General features: G+C 43.4%; 1 protein-coding gene across 1 annotated transcript; it reads left to right on the top strand.

Moving 5' to 3' along the window:
- The first annotated feature begins 1,638 nt into the window (after positions 1-1,638).
- Positions 1,639-9,723, top strand: llph (LLP homolog, long-term synaptic facilitation factor). The gene is made up of 3 exons (XM_078417378.1): positions 1,639-1,738; positions 8,605-8,811; positions 9,146-9,723. Exons 2-3 carry the CDS (start codon positions 8,613-8,615, stop codon positions 9,304-9,306), a joined length of 360 nt encoding a protein of 119 aa, XP_078273504.1. The 5' UTR covers positions 1,639-1,738; positions 8,605-8,612; the 3' UTR covers positions 9,307-9,723.
- Positions 9,724-24,016: the final 14,293 nt, after the last annotated feature.

Below are 24,016 nucleotides of genomic sequence, written 5' to 3'. Positions count from 1 at the left end.
AAGATGCTTGCTTTTGTGTTCAATCTGATCAAAAAGCCCAATGTTCACAAAATTTACAATACGGCACTTTAAAACTTTCCTTTGACCACAACAGTAAGTTGCCTTTAGTTGAACACATACAATTAGTAAGTAAAAATTACTTTATAATTGTAAATATCAAAGTTGATTTGTGAAATAAAGAATACGACTCTGATTTGCTGGTGTACACTTTAACTCCCCCTCCCATTCCCACACTGATCTTTCTGGCCTGTGCCTCCACTGTGGAGAGTGTTAAATGCAGATTGGAGGAACAGTACCTCATATTTTGCTTGGGCAGCTTACAACCCTGTGGTATGAATATTGATTAACTCCAAGTAACCCCTGCATTCCCTCTCTCAGCCACCAAGCATGACATCCAGAGGATGCAACGCATCATTTAATCGGCCAAGAAGGTTCTTGGCTGCAACCTTCCCCCCCCCCCCCCCCCCCATTGACGAACTGTACACTGCAAGGCCAGGAAGTGAGCGGGTAAGATCATCTCTGACCCCTCTCACCTTGGCCACAAACTATTTGAAGCACTTCCCTCTGGAAGGCAACTCCGGACTGTCAAAGCCGCCAGACATAAAAACAGCTTTTTTTCCGAGCAGTAGCTCGACTCAACAACCAAAAGTCTAGCCTCCTTTTGCTCTGGTATTTTATTTCAATCTTCACGTGTAAATTATAATGTTTTGTTCTTAATTGCTTACAGTATGTCATGTTACTTGCGAGCAAAACACCAAAGCAAATTCCTTGTATGTATACATACTTGGCTAATAAAATGTATTCAATTCAATTCACAGCCCTCCCCCCCCACCCACCAGTTGTCCTACTAGTTTCACTGTCTTCCTGATTAATGTTACTGTTTGTATGCCTCGTTTTCAGCTTCCCTTCGCCCAACATTGAACCATTTCCTTGGCATCGTCTGTTTCGGTCTGTGGTTTTCACACCTTACCCTTCCATATCTGTAGTTTCCCTCTCACCCGACTCAGTCTGAACCTGAAACATCACCCATTCCTTCTCTCCAGAGATGCTGCCTGACCCGCTGAGTTACCCCATCCAACATTTTGTGTCTGTTGCTGATATACCTGTTGATTTAGTGTAGCCAGAAGAGCGGTCTCGACCCAAAAGGTTAACCACCACTTTTCTCTTGAGATGCTGCCTGACCCACTGAGAAATTACTCCAGCTTTTTGTGTTAATCTTCTAAAGGACGGTGGGTCTGCTTTCAGGACCTTAAATATCGCCAAACACACACACATATATGTCAAAGTAAGGGAAGAAAACGCAACTTTACGTCATTATGTATGAACATAGAAGGCGAAGATAGACACAAAAACTCAGCGGGTCAGGCAGCATCTCAGGAGAGAAGGAGTGGGTGACGTTTCGGGTCGAGACCCTCACGCAGTGTAATCAGTGTTTTGGGGGAACAAGTATGTGTGACGATACCATTAAAATGCAGAATATATCTCATCTGTCAATTCACAGGTTTTTGTTATTTTTCTTTTTAAATGTTACTGCAAGTTTCTGCCTCCTAAAATGGCGCCGTGACACGCTACGGTTTTTGGGTCGAGTGGTCTTGTCTTGTTCCTCTAGTATCTTTTCTCGCCACTGCGGGGTGGGAGGACCGAGGTGGTCCTCCACCGTCCCACAATGCTCCGCATCAGCCTGGTCCTGGGCCTGGAGTGTGAAGTGCGTGGTGCAGCGGTACTCGGTCGGGCCAACGTAAGTCGGCGTTTCCCCGGGTACCTCGCTGTAAGCGGGACTCCCGCGGCCGAGTTACATCCAGACTACAGTGAGAGCGCCGTGCCCGTGTCGTGTCACTTACTTAGTCGCTGTTTAGTCAGTCGCTTGGCTGGGCCCGAGGCTGAGCCCGGGCCTTGCTCCGTGCCCGCCCCGCCGCGGGTGGGTCGAGCTGTTGCGGCACCAACGACAGCGGGTCGGGCAGCATCTGTGGAGGGAGTGGACAGACGGGACCCTTGTTCAGTCTGAAGAAGGGTTGCGGCCTCGGACTGGCTGGAGTAACTCGGCGGGTCGGGCAGCATCTGTGGAGGCCGAGCCACTCGTGAGTTGCTGCAGCATCTGTGGAGGGAATGGGCAGACGACATCTGAGGCCGCAACCCTTCTTCACGACGAACAAGGGCCCCGACTGTCCCTTCCCTCCACAGATGCTGCCCGACACGCCGACTTCCACCAGCACTTTGATTTTACCCCTGATTCCGGCATCTGCAGACTCTTATCTTGTGTGTCTCCGCTGTTGGGTGGGCCGGCAACAAACAAATAGGTTAGTAAAGAGGTAAGACACGCAATGCTGGAGTAAATCAGTGGGACAGGCAGCATCTCTGGAGAATCTCCAGCATTTTGTGTCGATCTTCGTTGTAACATTGTAGGTCCTTCCTACACAAGACAAGAGTAAATGTTTGTCGTGTGCATTGGATATGAACCGGGACAAGAAAACTCTTACTACAACTATACAGGCACGTTAGACGCAACTACAATAAATGATCAGATATTTAAAGTAAACGGGATCATGCGCAAAAACAAAACGAAAAAAAACCAAAGTACAGGTACTGTACGCGTAGCAACGTTAGTAACACATGGCATTGTTCTCAAACGTAAACTCCACGTGTTCACGTATACTTTGCGCTATCTTCTGAGGAGGCCTATTTTGTCCTCGCGATTAGCTCCAGCACAATAAATTGATAGTTTATTGCATTGTTTAGAGTTTCAGGACCCTTTCGTCCAACTTTCCCATACTGATCAACTGACCATCTACACTCATCCCAGCTGCCTGCGTTTGGCCCTTATCCCTCTAAACCTTTCCTATCCTTGTACCTGTCCAAATGTCTTTCGAATGTAAAGGTACCTGTCTCAACTATCTTCTGGCAGCTCGTTCTGTGTGGAAGAATTTGCCCCTCGGGTTCCTATTAAATCTTTCCTCTCATCATAAACTTGTATCCTCTGGTGCTCAATTCCCCTACCCTCGTTAAAAGACTTTATGTAATTATCCTATCTATTCTCATGATTTTAGACACCTGTTTTTTTTTTTAACTCCCCTCATTCTCCTGAGCTCCTGGCAACATTCTTGTCAATCATCTCTGCACCCTCTCCAGCTTGACAACAGCTTTCCTATAACAGGGTGATGAAAACTGAACACAATACTTCAAATGTGTTCTCCCTTGCTAACGTCTTCTACAACTGTAACATAACATCCCAACATCAATACCTTGACTGACGAAGGCCAATGTGCTGAAAGCTGCCTTGACTACCTTAACTACCTTTGATGCCACTTTCAAAGAACTATGTATCTGAACTTCTAAATCACTTAACAACACTTCCCAGAGTCCTACCATGAGTTGGGAGAAAGCTGATTTCAGTCATCATGAGGTAGGACTTGACGAAAGTAAAACTAGCAGCACCTACTTACAGATAAGTTAATATATATAAGAAAATAACTGCAGATGCTGGTACAAATCGAAGGTATTTATTCACAAAATGCTGGAGTAACTCAGCAGGTCAGGCAGCATCTCAGGAGAGAAGGAATGGGTGACGTTTCGGGTCGAGACCCTTCTTCAGACTGATGTCAGGGGGCGGGACAAAGGAAGGATATAGGTGGAGACAGGAAGATAGAGGGAGATCTGGGAAGGAGATGGGGAAGAGAGGGACAGAGGAACTATCTAAAGTCGGAGAAGTCGATGTTCATACCACTGGGCTGCAAGCTGCCCAGGCGAAATATGAGGTGCTGTTCCTCCAATTTCCGGTGGGCCACACTATGGCACTGGAGGAGGCCCATGACCGAAAGGTCAGACTGGGAATGGGAGGGGGAGTTGAAGTGCTCGGCCACCGGGAGATCAGGTTGGTCAATGCGGACCGAGCGCAGGTGTTGAGCGAAGCGATCGCCGAGCCTGCGCTTGGTTTCGCCGATGTAAATAAGTTGACATCTAGAGCAGCGGATGCAATAGATGAGGTTGGAGGAGGTGCAGGTGAACCTTTGTCTCACCTGGAAAGACTGTTTGGGTCCTTGGATGGAGTTGAGGGGGGAGGTAAAGGGACAGGCATTGCATCTCGTGCGGTTGCAGGGGAAAGTACCCGGGGACGGGGGGGGGGGGTTTGGGTAGGAAGGGACGAGTGGACCAGGGAGTTACGGAGGGAACGGTCTCTGCGGAACGCAGAGAGGGGAGGGGATGGGAATATGTGGCCAGTGGTGGGGTCCCGTTGTAGGTGACGGAAGTGTTGGCGGATGATTCGTTGGATCCGCCGGCTGGTGGGGTGGAAGGTGAGAACGAGGGGGATTCTGTCCTTGTTGTGAGTGGAGGGAGGGGGAGCAAGAGCGGAGCTGCGGGATGTAGAAGAGACCTTAGTGAGAGCCTCATCGATAATGGAAGAGGGGAAGCCCCGTTTCCTGAAGAATGAGGACATCTCTGCTGCCCTAGTGTGAAACACCTCATCCCAGGCGCAGATGCGGCGTAGACGGAGGAATTGGGAGTAGGGGATAGACTTTTTGCAGGGAACCGGGTGGCAAGAAGTGTAGTCCAGATAGCTGTGCGAGTCAGTGGGTTTATAGTAAATGTCTGTCACTAGTCTGTCTCCTGTGATGGAGATGATGAGGTCCAGAAACGGGAGGGAGATGTCGGAGATAGTCCAGGTATATTTAAGGGCAGGATGGAAATTGGAAGTGAAGTGTATGAAGTCAGTGAGTTCTGCATGGGTGCAAGAGGTAGCACCGATGCAGTCGTTGATGTAGCGGAGGTGGAGTTCGGGGATGGGCCCGGAACAGGGATTGTTCGACGTACCCGACAAAGAGGCAGGCATAGCTGGGGCCCATGCGAGTGCCCATAGCTATGCCTCTGGTTTGGAGGAAGTGGGAGGAGTCAAAGGAGTTAACATCTGACGTTGGAATCATTCAAAAATGAAATAATGAGTTCAAGATTAGTATGTTTCCATACAAGTGAATGGTGCAAATAGAAAAACCAAGGAATCCTGGATGTCACAGGATATTAAGGGCTGAACTTTTTTAAATGGAAGTGAATGGAAATATAGAGAACTGCAAACAGGGAGGCCCTCCAAGAGCATGGAAAGTCCAAGGTGGGGTATTTAAAATCAGAGTTGAGAGTTACCAGTGAACTAGATTGAAGAAAATACAAAAGGGCTTTATAAGTACGGGCACTCCCGGATTTACGTATGGGTTACGTTCCGTGAACCCTTGCATAAGTACAATTTTATGTAAACAAAGTCACCATCCCCACCCCCTGCTCGATATAATGCGCTGAGAGTATTGTGTAAGAAGGAACTGCAGATGCTGGTTTAAACCGAAGATAGACACAAAAAGCTGGAATAACTCAGCGGGGACAGGCAGCTTCTCTGGAGAGAAGGAATGGGTGACGTTTTGGGTCGAGACCCGTCTTCAGACTAGGGATTGAGAGTATTAACTCAGCTGCATCCGGGACACTTTCTGCGGTGCGTGGCCTTCTGGTAAAGCACCACCGCCATTGCCAACTTGGTGTCCGTCTCACTGTTGGGGCGCTTTCTGCGGCGCATGGCCTTCTGGGTAAGCACCCCCACCATTGCTGGCTTGTTTCTGATGTAAAACTTGAATGTTCACACAGTGTTGTAATTACAAACGGCCTTGATTGCACTGGGGATTGTTTACGTAAATGCGAGTTGATGTAAGTCGCCTATTGCATAAATCGGGGAGTGCCTGTATATTAAGGATAACCAAGAAAGAATAAGGGTCTTTAGAGACCGAAATGACAATCTGCATGAAGCCAGAATGTATTCATGAAGGAAAAAGGTATTGCAGTTGGAAAATTCAGTTGGGGAAAGGGTGCCAAAGAAGGAAGGAAGGATGAAATGCTATAACATATATAAAAAGAGGTCTTAGCAGCCTCATAAGATGGTATATATCATGTCGTGAGGGATACTGAGAAATGGTAGAAAAAATTAAATCCTGATATGTGTGAGATAATGCACTTTGGGAGGACTAGTTAGGACAAGGAACAGAAGGCATACAGTAAACCTGGCTACATCAGCTGGGGTGTAGAATATAAGAGCAGGGAGGTCATGGTCAGACTACAGCTGGAGCATTACACCGTTCTGTTCCTCTTCATAGGAAGACAGTATTTGCACTGGAGAGGGTGTAGAGGAGATGTGGCCGTATGTTACTTGGGATGGAACATTTCAACGAAAAGAGAGGCAGAGTGGGAACCATAGAAATAAAAGTATACAAAATTATGTAGGGTGTAGAATGAGTAGATGGTAGCAAAGATAATAGAGCAGAGCAAGATAGACAACTCAACCCTAAAAACCGTAGTATGTCATGGTGCCATTTTAGTGGGCAGAAACTTGCAGAAACATTTAAAAAGAAAAATAACAAAAATCTGTGAATTGATAGATGAAATATATTCTGCATTTTTATGGTATCATCACACATACTGTTCTCCCAAAACACTGATTACACTACGAGAGGCAGAGCGAACGGCGGGTTTTGCGTACTAAAATGGCGGACATTACGCTCCTTTGCGTACTACACCAGTATCGGCGATTTTGACGGAATGGTTCATCTTACTCCTCTAGTATCTTTAGATGGTAGGGAACTTCTCCCCACAGCAAAGATATCTAAGACAAGAAGGCATGGGTTTTGCGATAGAAAGTTTGCAGGGGATCCAAAAAAAAAATTCACCTAGAAGATGGTTAGAATCTGGAATGCACTGCTTGAGGGGATCGTAGAGGCAGACACTCACAATTTTGAAGCAGCATCCAATGAGCACTTGAATCACCTAGGTAGAGAAGCGAAGGAGTAATACATTTAGTTCAGTATACATGGTACTTAATGATTAGTAGACATATGTATTTAATGATCAGCATGGACATTGAGGGATGGGGTAGGGGGGTGGGCAAAGGCCCTGTTTCTATACTGTATGATTCTCACTAAATCATTCTGAATGCAGAAACCCGTGCAGAAACAAAAGCGAAATATTCTGGTAGCATATCGAATTGAGTTTGATCTAATTTGCAGCATGCTATTTTAATTTTAAAGGCAGCATTGAAAACAGGCCTCCAGCACACCAAGACTATGTCGATCATCGATCAACCTTTCACACTAGTTTAGTTTAGAGATACAGCATGAAAACATGCCCTTCGACCCACCAAGTCCGTGCCGACCAACAATCACTAGTTCTATCCTACACAATAGGGACAATTTACAGAAGCCAATTAACCTACAAACCTGCATATCTTTGGAATGTGGGAGGAAATTGGAGCATCCGGAGAAAACCCACGCGGTCACAGGGAGAATGAACAGACAGCACCCGTAGGCAAAATTGAACCCGGGTCTCACACTGTAAAGCAGCGACTCTACCGCTGCAACACTGTGCCGCTCAATTTCATATTAACGTCACCACTCCAATCCATTCCCAGTATAGTTTTCAGGCAAACAAGTTCCTTTGGTGCATTTTTTAATGCAGATTATAGTTCCACGTTTTCTCATTTACTCCCTACACATTAGGGGAATTTTGCAGAGGCCAATTAACCTAAAAACCCGCACATCTTTGGGATGTAGGAGGAAACTGGAGCATCCATAGAAAACCCATCCGGTCACGGAGAATGTGCAAATTCCACACAGACAGCACCCGAGGTCAAGGTCGAACCTGGGTCTCTGGCGTTGTGAGCAGCAGCTATGTTTTTTTTTGTGCCAACAGTTACAGTTAATATCCAAGGCAGTGTAGATTATAGTTTGATGTATAAATTGTTTTCATTCAGATTGATACAGCAGTTTTATTCCATCTTGAAACGTTTGATACGCACTGAGTATAAGCAGTGAGCTATAAACAAGGTCAGACTGGATAGGTGTTCAGTTCAACTGAAATTATTCTAGACTCATGCTGCCATAGAAATATTGAAGCAACTTGCTATTACATTAATAATAGATAAAGTTCCAAAGCTTAACCAAATACAATCAGATGATACGTATCCCAGAAAAAAATAATGTTTTAATTTGTATTTCAATTCTCTACCCTCTGCTGGGCGAATTCAGTGTGCCATGGAATATGATTCCGTACTGTCTAGAGAGTTAGTCAATTGGGTATTATTATCTTGGAGAGTGTTTCCATTGAATTTTGAGACAATGAATTCCAAATGTAGCCATCAGAATTAGTTTCAAATTTGGGATATGACTATTCTGCATTATGCAGAACATGTATTCAGCATGCCATGTCGGGGGAATAGTATGCATCTCTTATTCAATCTGCAAGTTTTTATTTAAACTAGACCAAGTGGACCCATTGGGCCCAAACCTCTCCTGCATTGGTGCAGCTCCCCCTCCCCCCCCCCCCACTCCATCCCCCTCAACCCCCCTTATCCTCTCTCCCTAGATAGATTTAAACTTTAAAATGTGAATAACTTTAAAAATATAACACCGATGTCAATGAAACTTCTTCCATTAGCACTAAAGGGACAACGGTGAGTAAGGTGGGCCTAAAATTGTCGCGCTGTCGAGTACCGTTTTGGCTGTAGTTCAGGAACAAACAAACAATCGAGAGTTTTAATATATAGAAGATTATGAATGATGTATTTAAGCTTTTATTCAAATGCAGAATAAAGAATGGCAAAAAGCACAAGAAGTAAATGGAAGCGGAAGATGCGAGCAGCAAAGAGGGAAAAAAATGCACCAAAGGAACTTGCTCGGTTGAAAAAAATACTGGGAGTGGATCGGAGTGGTGACATTAATATGAATGCTGTTAAAGAAATTGCTACTGTAGTCCCAAGCGAAAAACTCCAGCAGAAGCCAGCTGCGGAAGAAGGTAATCTTATTATTTGAGAAGAGAAGCATCAAGGTTTGTTGATGAATTGATCAAATTATAGTCTGTAGTTAATAATGGAACCGTTTAACTAAAGATGTTGCAGCCAATCATACTATCTCTACAGTCATCAACGGTAACTCAGCATACATCATGTATTAAAATTGGACTTGGCTAATTTGTGCAGAACAGCTACTTGTTACTTTGAATGGTTGAGTCTTGCTAGAGTGAATATTTTGGGCTAACAACTACTATTTGCCAATACTTGCATGTTGTTGATTTGAGGTTTTTGAACGTAACTTAACTGTAACAATACAAACAAATCTTAACCTCCCAGATAATGCTTCTACCATGGACATGGATAAGAAAATGAACAAAAAGACGTTTTTGAATGAACATGGACAGTATCCACTATGGATGCATCCGAGACAAAGAAAGAAGATCAAGCACCAGCTGAAAAAGAAGGGGAAATCAAAACCAAAGGGGTTGGCATGGTGAACGTGAAAGCAGAGTGTCCAAGGACTTGTTTTTATGTACGAATAAGTCTGAAACAAATGATTCAATATTGAATACTTTGAATGATTTAAATATGCTCACTGAAGCAGTATACGACACGTTTAGCAATGTATGCTACTGTATTCCCAATTTGGTGTTTGGTGCCTTTTGTAAATGTTGAGAGAATCCTTAAGAATAAAAGGCTAACTGTCAGCATTAGACTAACGCCAATTGGTAAATCAGCCTTCTAATGTTTAAGATTCAATTACACAACAAATGTATCTATAACTCTTCAATTTTAATGTAAATACATTATAAAGCGTTTTAAAAACTGAGCAAGTGATGATCTGGTGTGCAATTTAATCAGTTAATTTGTTCTTCTATCCAGATTATTGGGATAAATCTTGTTTAAAAATCCAATCAGTGAGAACATTTTATTGTGTTGTATTTGGTTTGATGTCCATATCAAGAACAGAGGAGGGAGATTAAAATAGTAATTTGAATTGTCAGTCAGTCTCTCGTTTTGAAGAAAAGGATCTGCAGCGCTAGTTTCGATATACTTGATACACTCCATTACTCAGAAGACATTTGTGCTCTCTTCGGAAAAAGCTAACAGCCAAGCTGCATGTTTGTTTAAGTGAGAAGTTTATTTTAAGAGTTCCAGCCATTACCTATAGCCATTACATAGCAAGGCGTTATTCCAATACCACTGATGTACTTCATCTCCAGTACCAGTTTAACACAATGTTTGTTTGCCCACATTTTTTGTTGTAGAAAATAGTATAACCTCCTACCAGTAAATGAATTCCACCAGTTTTAACTGAGTACTCTTAGAATTTTAAGATTACATGGCCATGGATCAGACTAAGAATAATAGCTTAACTCGTGCTATTGAAAGATGCTTTGGTTTGGGCTGTAGACCATTCAACATTTCATCAAATGCTTCTTTCAATCAAGGCATATAGTTGCCCTATGGAGCATTTGTATATGAATATATGACCAATGTAAAAAACAGGTTACCAAGCTAGAGGTATGAATAATTAAGATAGATATATTCATGACCATCCGTGACTATTTTGTGATTCAAGGTACACTGTATTGACACTGCATTGATTTGCTCTGTTGAAGACGGATACTGAAGAGAAACATGTTTTAATGTATAAAGTAGTTATGCATGTGGCAAAAGATTGGAATGGTGAAGAAAAGGTAATGTCCAGAACTTGTTAAAACATTAGAAAATAGGCATTAGATTTTTCTAACAAAATCAACAGCTCAAACAAACATGGGAGTGTCAGGGAGGAAGCTGTTGGGGAATGTCAAGTTGGGCTATTGGTCTAGCAGAGACCAAACGCGGGTAAGACGTATTCTCTTAAAACTGCCAGCTTCCAGACTCACTAAAATTTCACTATGGTGCTACCAAAGCCTGTGTTTTCATTTTAATATGCTTAGATCCCAAAGACACACAAACACTGTTAAATATAGGGATATGTATGGATAGAAGGAATGTATGATGTTTTGGGTCGAGACCCTTCTTCAGGTCTGAAGAAGGGCCTCGACCCGACACGTCACCCATTCCTTCTATTCAGAGATGCTGCCTGTCCTGCTGAGTTACTCCAGCATTGTGTGTCCATCTTCGATGTAAACCAGCATCTGCAGTTCCTTCCTACACGAAGGGATATGTGTAAATCATTGTGACTCTCAAAGCTGTACTATCATTTATTCGAACATTTACAACAATCCAATGAGAAGATGCGTGTAAAAACACTGGAAAATCTTTGGATATTGTGATGGTCTGAATGGGAAGGGGAGTTTAAATGGTTCGGAATGAGGAGAACTAACAGGACTTGGCAGACCGACTGCAAGTGTTTGACGTAAAATGGTCGCCAACTCTTTGCCAATGTACAGAAGGCCACATTGGTATCACCAAATGTAGTAGATGAGGTTAGAGGAGGTTCTGTAAACATCTGGCTCACCTGGAAGGGCTGTTGGTATCCTTGGATAGATGTGAGGCAGGAAGTGAAGGGACGGGTTACATCTGCAGTTAAGGGGAGAGTACCTGGGGAAAGGGTGGTTTGAGTGTGATGGGATGAATAAATCAAAAGTTGAAGAGTATTGTCTTTATGGAAAGTAGAAAGGGATGGGATTGGGAAGATTGGTATGGGATGATAGGTAGGGGGATCGCATTAAAGATGGCGGATTCGGGGAATATAGTTCCCTGGTTCTTACCTTTCATTCCCCCATCAGCCTCTGCAGCCAACACGTCATTCTTCATATGAGGTTCCTCTGACCTCATCTGTTGCATTCGCTGCTCCAGATGTGGCCTCCTCTCCTTGGTTTGACCAAGTGTAGATTAGGTCACCGTTTTGCCAAATACTTGCGCTCAGTTTGCCTGGGAATGCTTTAGTTGCTAAAGATTTTAAATCCCCTTCCAGTTCCCATACCAATCTTTCTGTCTTGGGCCTCCTCTGTTGCCACATACAAACTGGAGAAACAGCACTTCATATTCCACTTGCCTAGCTTAGAACCCAATGGAATTAACATTGAATTCTCCAATTTTAAGTAAGACCCCCCCCCTGTTTTTCTTCCTTCTTTTCCTCCCTGTGCCCCACCTGGCTGCTCACCCCATTTCTCCCACTATCATCCCTTTGCCTCTTTCCAACTATTCTGAGAGGTTGGGCGTGCTGGGACTTTATTTCATGGAACGCAGGAAGCTGAGAAGTGATCTTACAGATCATAAAATCATGATGGGAATAGATATGGTGTGCACGCAGTCTTTTTCCCAGGCTAGGGGAATCACGAACTAGAGGGTATATGTTTAAGTGAGAGGGGAACATTTTCACAAAGCGGACGGTAGAGATACGAAATGAGCCGCCAAAGGAAGTAGTTGAGACAGTTACAATAAGATTTCAAATATTTTTTTATCCAAAAACAAAATTTATTCAGAATTTAAAAAACAAATACAAAACAAGAACTGCAGAAAAGCTTCATGCAATCTCAGTTTCTTTACATTCAATAGTGTCTTACTCAGTAGTGTTTGCGCATCTAAACAAAACATCCTTGCCATTCATGTGGCACCTTGGGGTGATATCCCTTCCCTTGTTTGAGAGATATCCTTACCAGACTCTGCACTGGAAGGACCATATACTGCGGTTCTCCCATTTGGACAGGTGCATAGACAGGAAATGTTTAGAAGGATATGGGCCAGGCACAAGCATATCGATAGGGTATATTGGACGGCATGGACGAGTTGGGCCAAAGGGCCTGTGTCTTTGCTGTATGACGATAAATTATATCACTTTATCCTCTTTGCATTACCTAGTGTACTCGTGTATAGTATAATCCGACTGATTAGCACACAAAACAAAATTTTGCACTGTATTTCGGTACAACCGACAATAATAAACCGAAATCAACACTAACTGAACCATTGTGCTTTTCGGATCTTATCGAAACGTATAAGATTATTAAGGGGTTGGATACGTTAGAGGCAGGAAACATGTTCCCAATGTTGGGGGAGTCCAGAACCAGGGGCCACAGTTTAAGAATAAGGGGTATGCCATTTAGAACTGAGATGAGAAAAAAACGTTTTCAGTCAGAGAGTTGTGAATCTGTGGAATTCTCTGCCTCAGAAGACAGTGGATGCCAATTCTCTGAATGCATTCAAGAGAGAGCTAGATAGAGCTCTTAAGGATAGCGGAGTCAGGGGGTATGGGGAGAAGGCAGGAACGGGGTACTGATTGAGAATGATCAGCCATGATCACATTGAATGGCAGTGCTGGCTCGAAGGGCCGAAATGGCCTCCTCCTGCACCTATTGTCTATTGTCTTTGTGAGTAAATGCAGCATTGATTTTAGTAGTCTAGAGAGGTTACACCGCGTTTGGTCTAAACATATTTGTGGATTTTACATGGAAGCATCAACTTTGTGAATTGGCCCATCGATATTCTTGTGCATTTATGAATTCGCCAGCACTTCGTGAGGAAAACAAGATGTGCTTTTCAAGACAGCGGGGAAGACGTCATTGAGATGAGAGACCAGGACACGTGGCTGTCAACACTAATCAAGGCTGCCATTTACTTTAAATGCTACCATTGAAATAAAGGGCGGTGCTGTGTTATGTCAGCATCACCATCAATAATTTCCAGCTCAATTTTAAATGTAGAAAAACGTTTGAAGCATCTGAAGAAAGTCCTGAAATAATTTCCTGCCTGAATTTCTAGTATAATTCTCCGCAAGAATTCCTGTCAAAACAAGCAGGAGCTGCTGGGCAATAACACAAGGAAATTCAAAACCAAAGAGTCTGCATCACTCCAGTGAATTGTTGGATTTTGTTGTAGAAAGGTCAACTCAATCTCGTGTCTTTTTTTAAGTTCTGGAGGCTATAACAGAGTAGATTAGTTCTAGATAATCCCCACCCTGGAATCCATGGTGGCCATTTGATGCTCACATCTTCAGCTTGAATAGTACGAAGCTTGCCACTCAGCGAGGAGTGGAGTCAGCAGGAAGAAAACACCGAAGATAGGAACTGCAGATGCTGGTTTAAACCGAAGATAGACACAAAATGCTGGAGTAACTCAGCGGGATGGGCAGCATCTTTGGAGAGAAGGAATGGGTGACGTTTCGGGTGGAGTCCCTTCTTCAGACGCCAACAAACTTCGCGTGGATTTGTTTCCAAATGCACGATCTCGTTCGATTGCCCCGCGAACTTCCCGAAGGGGATGCAGCATAGAAACGTAGATAATTGGTGCAGGAGTAGGCCATTCGAGCCTGCACCGCCATTGAATATGATCATGGCTGATCATCCAACTCAGTATCCCGTACCTGCCTCTCCCCATACCCCCCTGATCCCTTTAGCCACAAGGGTCACATCTAACTCCCTCTTAAATAAAGCCAATGAATTGGCCTCAACTACCTTCTGTGGCAGAGAATTCCACAGATTCACCACTCTGTGTGAAAAAAAACTTTCTCATCTCGGTCCTAAAAGACTTCCCCCTTATCCTTAAACTGTGACCCCCCTTGTTCTGGACTTCCCCAACATCGGGAACAATGTTCCTGCATCTAGCCTGTCCAAGCCCTTGAGAATTTTGGTAAGTTTCTATAAGATCCCCCCTCAATCTTCTAAATTCCAGCTTGTACAAGCCGAGAAGTACAAGCAGCTGGAAGAGAGCTTTGTCAACCAACCAGCCAACCAGCCAGTCCCCTGTTTCTACGCTCACTGGAAGCTTCACCAGCATTGTGGTCCGGGCCAGGAGCGCGCGTGCACGAGGGTGGCGGGTCTGGAGCGCGCGTGCACGAGGGCCAGGAGCGCGCACTGCGGCATGTCCGGCCGGGACTGCGCTGGAGTCGGTTCGGTGCTGGAGGAGGCCGGGGACGCGCAGCGAGGGGGAGCCGCCGGTGTCGGGACCCTGGGGGGGGGGGGGAGTGGGTGAGTAACACTGTGGGCCTTTGATATAATGTCACCGTGGCCAGGGCTCCGCACACAGCCCGGGGAGGGGAGGGGGAGGCCAGCGCAGTTTGCTGATGCATTTTCACATCATGTCTGACGTTTGTAAAGTTTCCGCGGCGTGGACCTGAGATATCTGTTGACAGCTGAGAGGTGAAGTCGCCTGCTGGAGGCGAGACAGCACAACCCCGCTCTCCTCATTCACTGCCTTCAATATTCAATCTTCAATCGGTATTCCCCTCCCCTCCCCTCCACCCCCCGACCAGCTAATAGTCCACTTTATTTACACGCATGGGACTTCTCTACCTTCCTCAATGTTGAGCGCTGGGGATCAGCGGCTATTACAGCGTGGAAAAATAGTGACGTTAGTTTAGTGCTTGAAAATAACTGCAGATGCTGGTACAAATCGAAGGTATTTATTCACAAGATGCTGGAGTAACTCAGCAGGTCAGGAGATTCCTTCTCTCCTGGCATGCTGCCTGACATGCTGAGTTACTCCAGCATTTTGTGAATAATTACTTTAGTGTTTAGTGTGGCTGTGGTAGTTGCCGAATTCAGTATATATTTTATTTCAATTTGGCATGGGATTCTTCACAAACATAAGGATATTTCTAAATGATAAAGTTAACTTTAGCCATTAAAATACAAGAAGTGGCTTTGCGTGCGTTTCTTTCCATATTTGTTTGAAATAAATTGGGGGGGTTTTGCAATGAACTGTTTAACATTCAGAAATATGGTGTATTCAATGGCTTCAACACATACATAATAACAAAAAGGCACAAAAAGCTGGAGTAACTCAGCGGGTCAGACATGCTCTCCCCCATTCCTTCTCTCCAGAGATGCTGTCTGACCCGCTGAGTTACTCCAGCTTTTTGTGTCTATTTTTGGTTTAAACCGGCATCTGCAGTTCCTTCCTACACATGCATAATACGAACAGTCGACGTTTCGGGTGGAGACTCTTCCTCCAGTTCCCTCGACACATGCTGCCAGAAAGGCCGAGTTCCTCCAGCAGCCTGGTTGTTTCTTGTTGGTTAAATATATTACCCGGCGTCACATTGAAATGTGCTCATCTTTCACGAATGACCTAATCGCAACCGACTAGCACATTGGTCAGCAACCGTTTAGTTTAGAGATACAGCGCGGAAACGGGCCATTCGGCCCAGCGATTCCCGCACATTAACACAATATACACTATATATTACGAAATAATAACCGGTTTCCCGGTTGCTACCTAAGATGGCCTGCGAATGGTTCACGTACACGGGCAGTTTGATAATTTTAGCAATCAAAAAGGTCGATGGATATTCACGGAACCAAAACAACTCGTTGCTGTTGCTATTTGGATGAGCTTCAGGGAAGGGCGAAGTACTTTCATTAGCAGCAGGCAGTATCATTGAGTGCGGGGAATGATGTAGTGTGGGGGTGGTGAAAATTAGAAACAGAAACATGGAAAACAATCCTACACTACAAAATATTTTGCTTCGATTTGCAAATGCTATGCCAGCATAGAGTTAACAACCTAAATGCTGGTTGCGGGTTTAGTTTATTTATTGTCATGTACATAGAGACATGGCGAGAAGCTTCTAATGTTCTCAGGCGACCAATGTAAACAAATGAAACAACGAAGTTTCCTGGTGTCGACGCCTATTGCTGAAATCCTCTGGGTAACGTCGCCCTGTTTATAGGCACAGAACCACGCGTTTGTGATTTCGGGAGTCAACCCTTAAACAGGACTGTTTCAACCTGCACAGAATCCTGATCTGTGGGGAAAAGCTGAGCGAGAGGTGGCGTGGATCCAGGTTTACTGACTAAAACCTGGACCTTTTAATAGTGATCACCTGAAGGATTGAATATTGTTTATCGCAGGTGTAACGATTCTAACATGTTCTAAATCCTGTTCCAAAGAAAAAAACATCGACTTTTATTTTAAGTAAAATGAAGTCATTACTGCAAATTCGCTTTTTTCCACACCTGTAAACTCTCTGGGACAATGAAGTGAATTTACCTCACAAACTACTGCGGTTCTAGAGATTATAGATTTCAGATCTCTGATTCTCAAAAATAAAACTTTACTCTGCACTCTAAATATACAATCACAATAAGAATCGTAAATGCATTCAATTATTTGGCGGCTGACGATGCCTCCGAAATCTGTGATGAATGGCTATACTTGTGGGATCTTCAATTAGTTTAGTTTAGAGATACAGCGCGGAAACAGGCCCACTTAGTCCGCAACGCCCAGCGTTCCTCGCACACTCACACGAGGGACAATTTACAATTATATCAAGCCAATTAACCTACAAACCTCTAGGAAGGAACTGCAGATGCTGGTTTAAACCGAAGATAGACACAAAATGCTGGAGTAACTCAGCGGGACAGGCAGCATCTCCGGGAAGAAGGAATGGATGACATTTCGGGTCGAGACCCTTCTTCAGACTGCAGGTTCAGACTTTATACCTGTACAATCGCAGGTATTTATTTTATTCTGATTAGCCTTTGAGTGTCTTTCACTGTTGAATATAAAAGTTGCAGGAGGGATTCTTACAGTGCCTTGCTCCTACAACCCTCTAGACAGTGCAGGGCTCAGTTCCATTCTCCACATGCATCAATCTAACAAAGCTAAACAAAATCAGATTAACCGAGCTTGCATTTTGCGAAAAATCTCATCATCTCTCACTATTCTCAGTTTTACCATTGATTACATTATAAAGATCAGGTTGTCAAAAACTACAATACAATTTCCACATTTGTAGGTTGTCATCCATTATTAGTGAGGATATTCAAATTTATAAATACAGGGAATGCTGTTTTGTTAAAACAATACTTTTAGTTGAATGAATGAACTCACTAACCCTTTCCACAACCTTCCTTTATGAAATAAAGGTTCCTTATTTGGCATACATTGCCATGCCAAACAAATAATGCACCTTAAAATGTTTTGTTTGAGCTCCAGTGTCATCTTTGTCCAATGGAGACAATATTGGATTAAAAAAACACAATCTTTACTGCCAGGTGTATGTTGAATGTTGAATGTACAACTGATGTTAACTCCATATACCACTCAGCTGCTGCTGTGAGCTGTTGTCATTTGAATATTAGATTTCCTTATGTAATCTTAGTAGCATTCTATGAAGTCTTGCAGATACATTATTTAGTGGTTTACGAACAATTGTTTTCAACAGTCAATGATCTGTTCCAATGTTCAGGTTTCTCACAAGCAAACATAATTACCAAGAATTGCTTTTTAGGCACTTCTCAACTTCAGTCTGTCAATGCTATTTCTGTATAAGCAATCGGTTGTTCATTGTGCATCACATTGCTTCATCCTGATTGAGATAACAGGTTGTTAAGGTTTTAATATCTAAGAACTGGTATGATTTCCCTGAGGACCATCCCTGTGAATGGTAGGTCCAGACTACGGTTGCTGTCTGTATGGTGTTTGTACGTTCTCCCCGTGACCTGCGTGGGTTTTCTCCAAGATCTTCGGTTTCCTCCCACACTCCAAAGACGTACAGGTTTGTAGGTTAATTGGCTTGGTATAAATTGTATAAATGTAAAATTGTCCCTAATGTGTGTAGGGTAATGTTAATGTGTGGGGATCGCTGGTTGGTGCGGACTCGGTGGGCCGAAGGGCCTGTTTCCGTGTTGTATCTCTAAACTAAACTAAATTAGATGAGGCATCTTGTTGGCATGGACAAGTGAGGCTGAAGAGTCTGTATGACTCTTGACTGTAACTGGCATGTTCGTGACTACTGCATAACGTTTTTCTCCATGACCCCTCTACTTTTCTTTGTTAAGCTTATTGTCCAATAGATGAGGGAGAGTCGTGTGTAGATAGAACATAGTATAGTACAGCTCAGAAATGGGCCCTATGGTCCACAATGGCTATGCTGGACATGATGGCAAGTAAATTAATCTCCTCTGCCTGCATGTGATCCATATCCCTCCATTCCGTGCATATCCTTATACCTATCTAAAAGCCTCTGGAAAGCCACTCTGCTTCCACCACCACCCCTGGCAGCATGTTCCTTCCAGGCATCCACCATTCTCTGTGGGAAAAAAAACCTGACCCACTCAACCACTCTAAACTTTCCCCCTCTGATCTTGAAATTATGACCTCTAATCTTTGACATTTGCACGCTGGTACAAAGGTTCTGACTGTCTATCCAATCTATTCTGCCTCTCAGAATTATATCTTCATCATCATCATCATCATCATCATAATCATAATCAAAGATACTAGAGGAGCAGGATGGACCACTCCATTAAAATCGCCTATACTGAGTTGTAGTACGCAAAGGAGCGGAATGTCCGCCATTTTAGTAAGCAAAACCCGCCATTCGCTCTGCCTCTCATAGTGTAATCAGTGTTTTGGGGGGAACAGTGATGATACCATAAAAATGCAGAATATATCTCATCCATCAATTCACAGATTTTTGATATTTTTCTTTTAAAATGTTACCGCACGTTTCTGCCTACTAAAATGGCGCCATGACATACTACGGTGTTTTGGGTCGAGTGGTCTGTCTTGTTCTAGTATCTTTGATCATAATCATAATCATACTTTATTAGCCAAGTATGTTTTGGAACATACGAGGAATTTCATTTGCCGTACAGTATTATATAGATATATCTATCAGGTCTCTCCTTGACCTCTGAAGTTCTCGAGAAAACAATCTAAGTTTAACGAACCTTTCCTTACAGCTAACATCCTCTAATCCAGCCAACATTCTGGCTAACCTCTTCTGCATTCTTTCCAAAGCCTCCACATCCTTCCTGCAATGGGGTGACCAGAACGGCACACAGCACTCCAAATGCCCCTTAACCAAAGTTTCATAAAGCTGCAACATGACTTCCTGACTTATATTCAATGTCTGCACCGGAGAAGGCGAGCAAGCCATATGCCTTCTCTATTACTCTATTTACTTGTGTTGCCTATGAACGTAGGCAGAGACCTATGAACTTACGATGCGATAGAACTTTATTTATCCCAGGAGGGAAATTGATCTGCCAACAGTCATAAAACCACAAAAACACAAAATACATGAAACATGAAATTAAAGTGATGAGTGGAAAGGATGAGGGATGTACAAAAATTAGGGAGGGGAGAGTCAGTCTCAGTCTACCCCACAACAGAAGGGGGAGGAGTTGTACAGTTTGATAGCCACAGGGAAGAAGGATCTCCTGTGGCGTTCTGTCCTGCATCTTGGTGGAACCAGTCTGTTGCTGAAGGTGCTCCTCAGGTTGACCAGTGTGTCATGGAGGGGGTGAGCTGCATTGTCCAAAATGCTCCGCAGTTTGAGGAGCATCCTCCCCTCCAAGACCACCTCCCATGAATCCAACTCCCCCCCAGGACGGAACCAGCCTTCCTGATGAGTTTGTTAATTCTATTGGTGTTCGTGGCCTTTGCCCTGCTGCCCCAGCACATGGCAGCGCAGAAGATGGCACTGACTACATCTGCAGCATCTTACTGCAGACGTTGAAGGAGTGGAGCCTTCTCACAAAATACAGCCGGCTCTGTCCTTTCTTGTCCAGGGCCTCAGCGTTCCTGGACCAGTCCAGTTTACTGTCCAGGTACACTCCAAGGTATTTGTACTCCCTGGTAAACTGCACATCCACACCATTGATGGAGACAGGGGTGTTCCTCTCCTCCTAAAGTTCACCATTAACTCCTTAGTCTTGTCGATGTTGAGCTGTAGGTGATTCAGCCCCCACCACTCAACAATGTCGTTGACTACACCTCTGTATTCAGCTTCCCCCCTTCAACTTGGACCCCAAGATCCCTTTGTATATCAATGCCATTAAGGGTCTTGCCATTAACTGTATACTTTCCCTCACATTTGACCTCCCAAAGTGCAACACTTGACACTTGCTTGAATTAAACTCCATCTGCCATTTCTCCACCCATATCTGTTACCGATCTAAATCCTACAGTATCCTTTGACAGCCTTCCTCACTGACCACAACTCCACCAATTTTGATATTATCTACAAACTTACTAGCTGATCCATCTACTCTTGCATCCAAGTTGTTTATGTATAACAAATAACAGAACTTCCAGCACATATATTGAATAAATCCTAAAAAATGTTGAATCCCTGCTGCTTTTGCAGATGCTGGCATCTCTAAAACGGCTTTAACATTGTGATCTGTACAATGTCATTGCTCAAAGCAATATGTCCATAAAAGCTACTTCTTCCCTCCAAAGTTTCATGTTATCTTCATTTTGCTATCTTCTGCACGTACTGCATCATTTACAGAAAAAAAACACCTAACTGTTTTTTATGGTCTCTAATAACTTTTTCAGCTTTCCATGAAATCAATAACTACAATATCAAAAGCAATGACTTGTGTTTTCTTCAGACTTTCGACCATCTTATGTATTTTATGTCTGGCAAATTTCTGGCACAGAGTTAATCCCATTTTACAATCATACCTTCTGAAAGATGTATGGGACCTAACTACAACAACTGTTCATATAAACTCACGTGTGAACCTCCATTTCAAAGTCCCAGGATCGTACTTTAGCACTACATGGATGCGCAGTTTTTTTTTTTTAAAGCTTCATTCAAGTCTTTAGGATCTAAAAGCATACGCAGCAATTCACCAAGTTTAGATTTTGCTACCACTGACCTGATCCAAGCATTTGGTATTGTTACCAGAGCTAGAATATCTTGTTTAACCAGCCCTTTCATTGTTTCTTTTTACACTGTACCTTCAAGCACTTTTTTCATATTCCTGAGAAGGACATGTACCACCAGATCTATTGTTTCATCAAGTCTGATTCAATGCTTGCCTTTGAATTGTCGAATTCTAGCACGAAACCATGAGGATATTTCTAAAAGAAACATTCCTTGATTACTTAATAACTTAATCAGTTACTGAATATATTGGGACTTCTGTGGAAATGTTGTATTAATTGGATTGTTATCATTATTCTTGATATTAGCCATGCTTAAAGATGGCTGGGGAGCATGCCTTTAAAAAATTTGTAGTCCTGCTTATCCACAACCTTATAGTCTAACAATAGACAATGCAACCCAGAAACCAGATATGCATCTCCCGTACATTTTCAAGAATGCCCACACTCTGCACAAAAATCCATTTAACCACTTTTACAATTACATTTCTTAATACTGTTATTAGTAAACTGGAAGTCAATCCAGTTTATGCCTTGTTACCGTGAAGCTTGGTTTTCAAGTAACCTGGACAAGATGCTATATCTCAAAACTCACAAGTAATTACTGACTTGTCAGTGATTTAGACAATAGACAATAGGTGCAGGAGTAGGCCATTCGGCCCTTCGAGCCAGCACCGCCATTCAATGTGATCATGGCTGATCATTCTCAATCAGTACCCCGTTCCTGCCTTCTCCCCATACCCCCTGACTCTGCTATCCTTAAGAGCTGTATCTAGCTCTCTCTTGAATGCATTCAGAGAATTGGCCTCCACTGCCTTCTGAAGCAGAGAATTCCACGGATTCACAATTCTCTGACTGAAAAAGTTTTTCCTCATCTCCGTTCTAAATGGCCTACCCCTTATTCTTAAACTGTGGCCCCTTGTTCTGGACTCCCCCAACATTGGGAACATGTTTCCTGCCTCTAACGTGTCCAACCCTTAATAATCTTATATGTTTCGATAAGATCCCCTCTCATCCTTCTAAATTCCAGTGTATACAAGCCTAGTCGCTCCAGTCTTTCAACATACGACAGTCCCGCCATTCCGGGAATTAACCTAGTAAACCTACGCTGCATGCCCTCAATAGCAAGAATATCCTTTCTCAAATTTGGAGACCAAAACTGCACATAGTACTCCAGGTGCGGTCTCACTAGGGCCCTGTACAACTGCAGAAGGACCTCTTTGCTCCTATACTCAACTCCTCTTGTTATGAAGGCCAACATTCCAATGGCTTTCTTCACTGCCTGCTGTACCTGCATGCTTCCTTTCAGTGACTGATGCACTAGGACACCCAGATCTCGTTGTACATCCCCTTTTCCTAACTTGACACCATTCAGATAATAACCTGCCTTGCTATTCTCTCCAATTGTTCAGTGTAGTTGAGACGTGTGAGAAGTGAGTCACTTTTTATTTGAAGGACAATCAAGTAACTATTTTTAAGTTGGATACAAGCATTTTACAAACTGCTTTGTTTTCCGTTTCAGAGACAGACTCAGGAATTCTCTGTAAACTACAATTTAAATAAACTAACCTATTCATGTGACCTTGCAGACAGCTGCAATAGTATTTAGATCTTACATGGGAGTGGGGTGCAGAGGCTGTCCAAGATGACAGGCAAGTTTCGGCAGGAGGGAGAGATGCTGAGTGAAACTCTTCCATCCGGACAGTGTGTGAGTGTCTGTGCTTTGGGGGAACCTGTAATGATAGCTAATCCTCGTGCTTCATCATGTGAACTGAAGGAAATGTAGATCAAGTCTTTTGTCATGGTGATCTTCCTAATGTAGCAGTGACACTAAACTTTGTGGTTTAGATTAGTGACACTAAACTTTGTGGTTTAGCAAACTGGAGTGATTCCAAGGCTGGTAAGCTAAGAGTGACCTTGATTAGCTGTGAAGAACTCCCTAGCCATGTGTGTGATACAGTTTTCAAGGCTATGGAAAATTGTATATCTACGTGGGCTATTGCCTGAATGGAGCATGTCTGTATTGCTGCTTGGAGAAGTTGAGATATGAACATGACTGCATGTAAATCCTGGGTAATGTACCCTTCCATGCCTACTCCAACATGATTCCGGATGCATGTTGTGCCTCTGATCCCAATAGTTCATCCCCATGCCATCCTGAAGAGAAGTGTTAAATGTAGACAAAGGTAAAAACACAAAGTGCTGGAGGAATTCAGTGGGTCAGGTAGATGAAGTTTGCTTGGTAGTCATTGAAAATGATAATGAAGGCTCAGTCTTAAGTGATGTCTTAAAAAGCTTAGATGGGACATTTTGCTCGGCAAGGACGAGCTGGCCCTGTTTCCTTGCTGTATGACTTTAAGCGTGCAGAATAGGCAGTCAGGTTGAAGGCTGTTGTGGAACTGTTTATAAAGGATGTAATTTAGGTGTGTCTGGCCTTTTCAACAGTACAGTTTTGAAGGAAATCCTGAAAAAAAAGGAGATTGTTCTATGAGTATGCAAGGACTATTGTTTTCTGGACCAATGAGGTTGAAATTTATTTTGGAAAGTAAAATGCAGACATTGCTCTCTGGATGACATCAACAAAGAACATTTCACAGTGGAACCATATTCCTAGTGCTGATGGAAATTCTC

The sequence above is a fragment of the Rhinoraja longicauda genome, chromosome 20 (genome assembly GCF_053455715.1).
Source record: "Rhinoraja longicauda isolate Sanriku21f chromosome 20, sRhiLon1.1, whole genome shotgun sequence".
Classification (NCBI taxonomy): Eukaryota; Metazoa; Chordata; class Chondrichthyes; order Rajiformes; family Arhynchobatidae; genus Rhinoraja; species Rhinoraja longicauda.
This window is presented reverse-complemented; position numbering and strand designations above follow the sequence as displayed.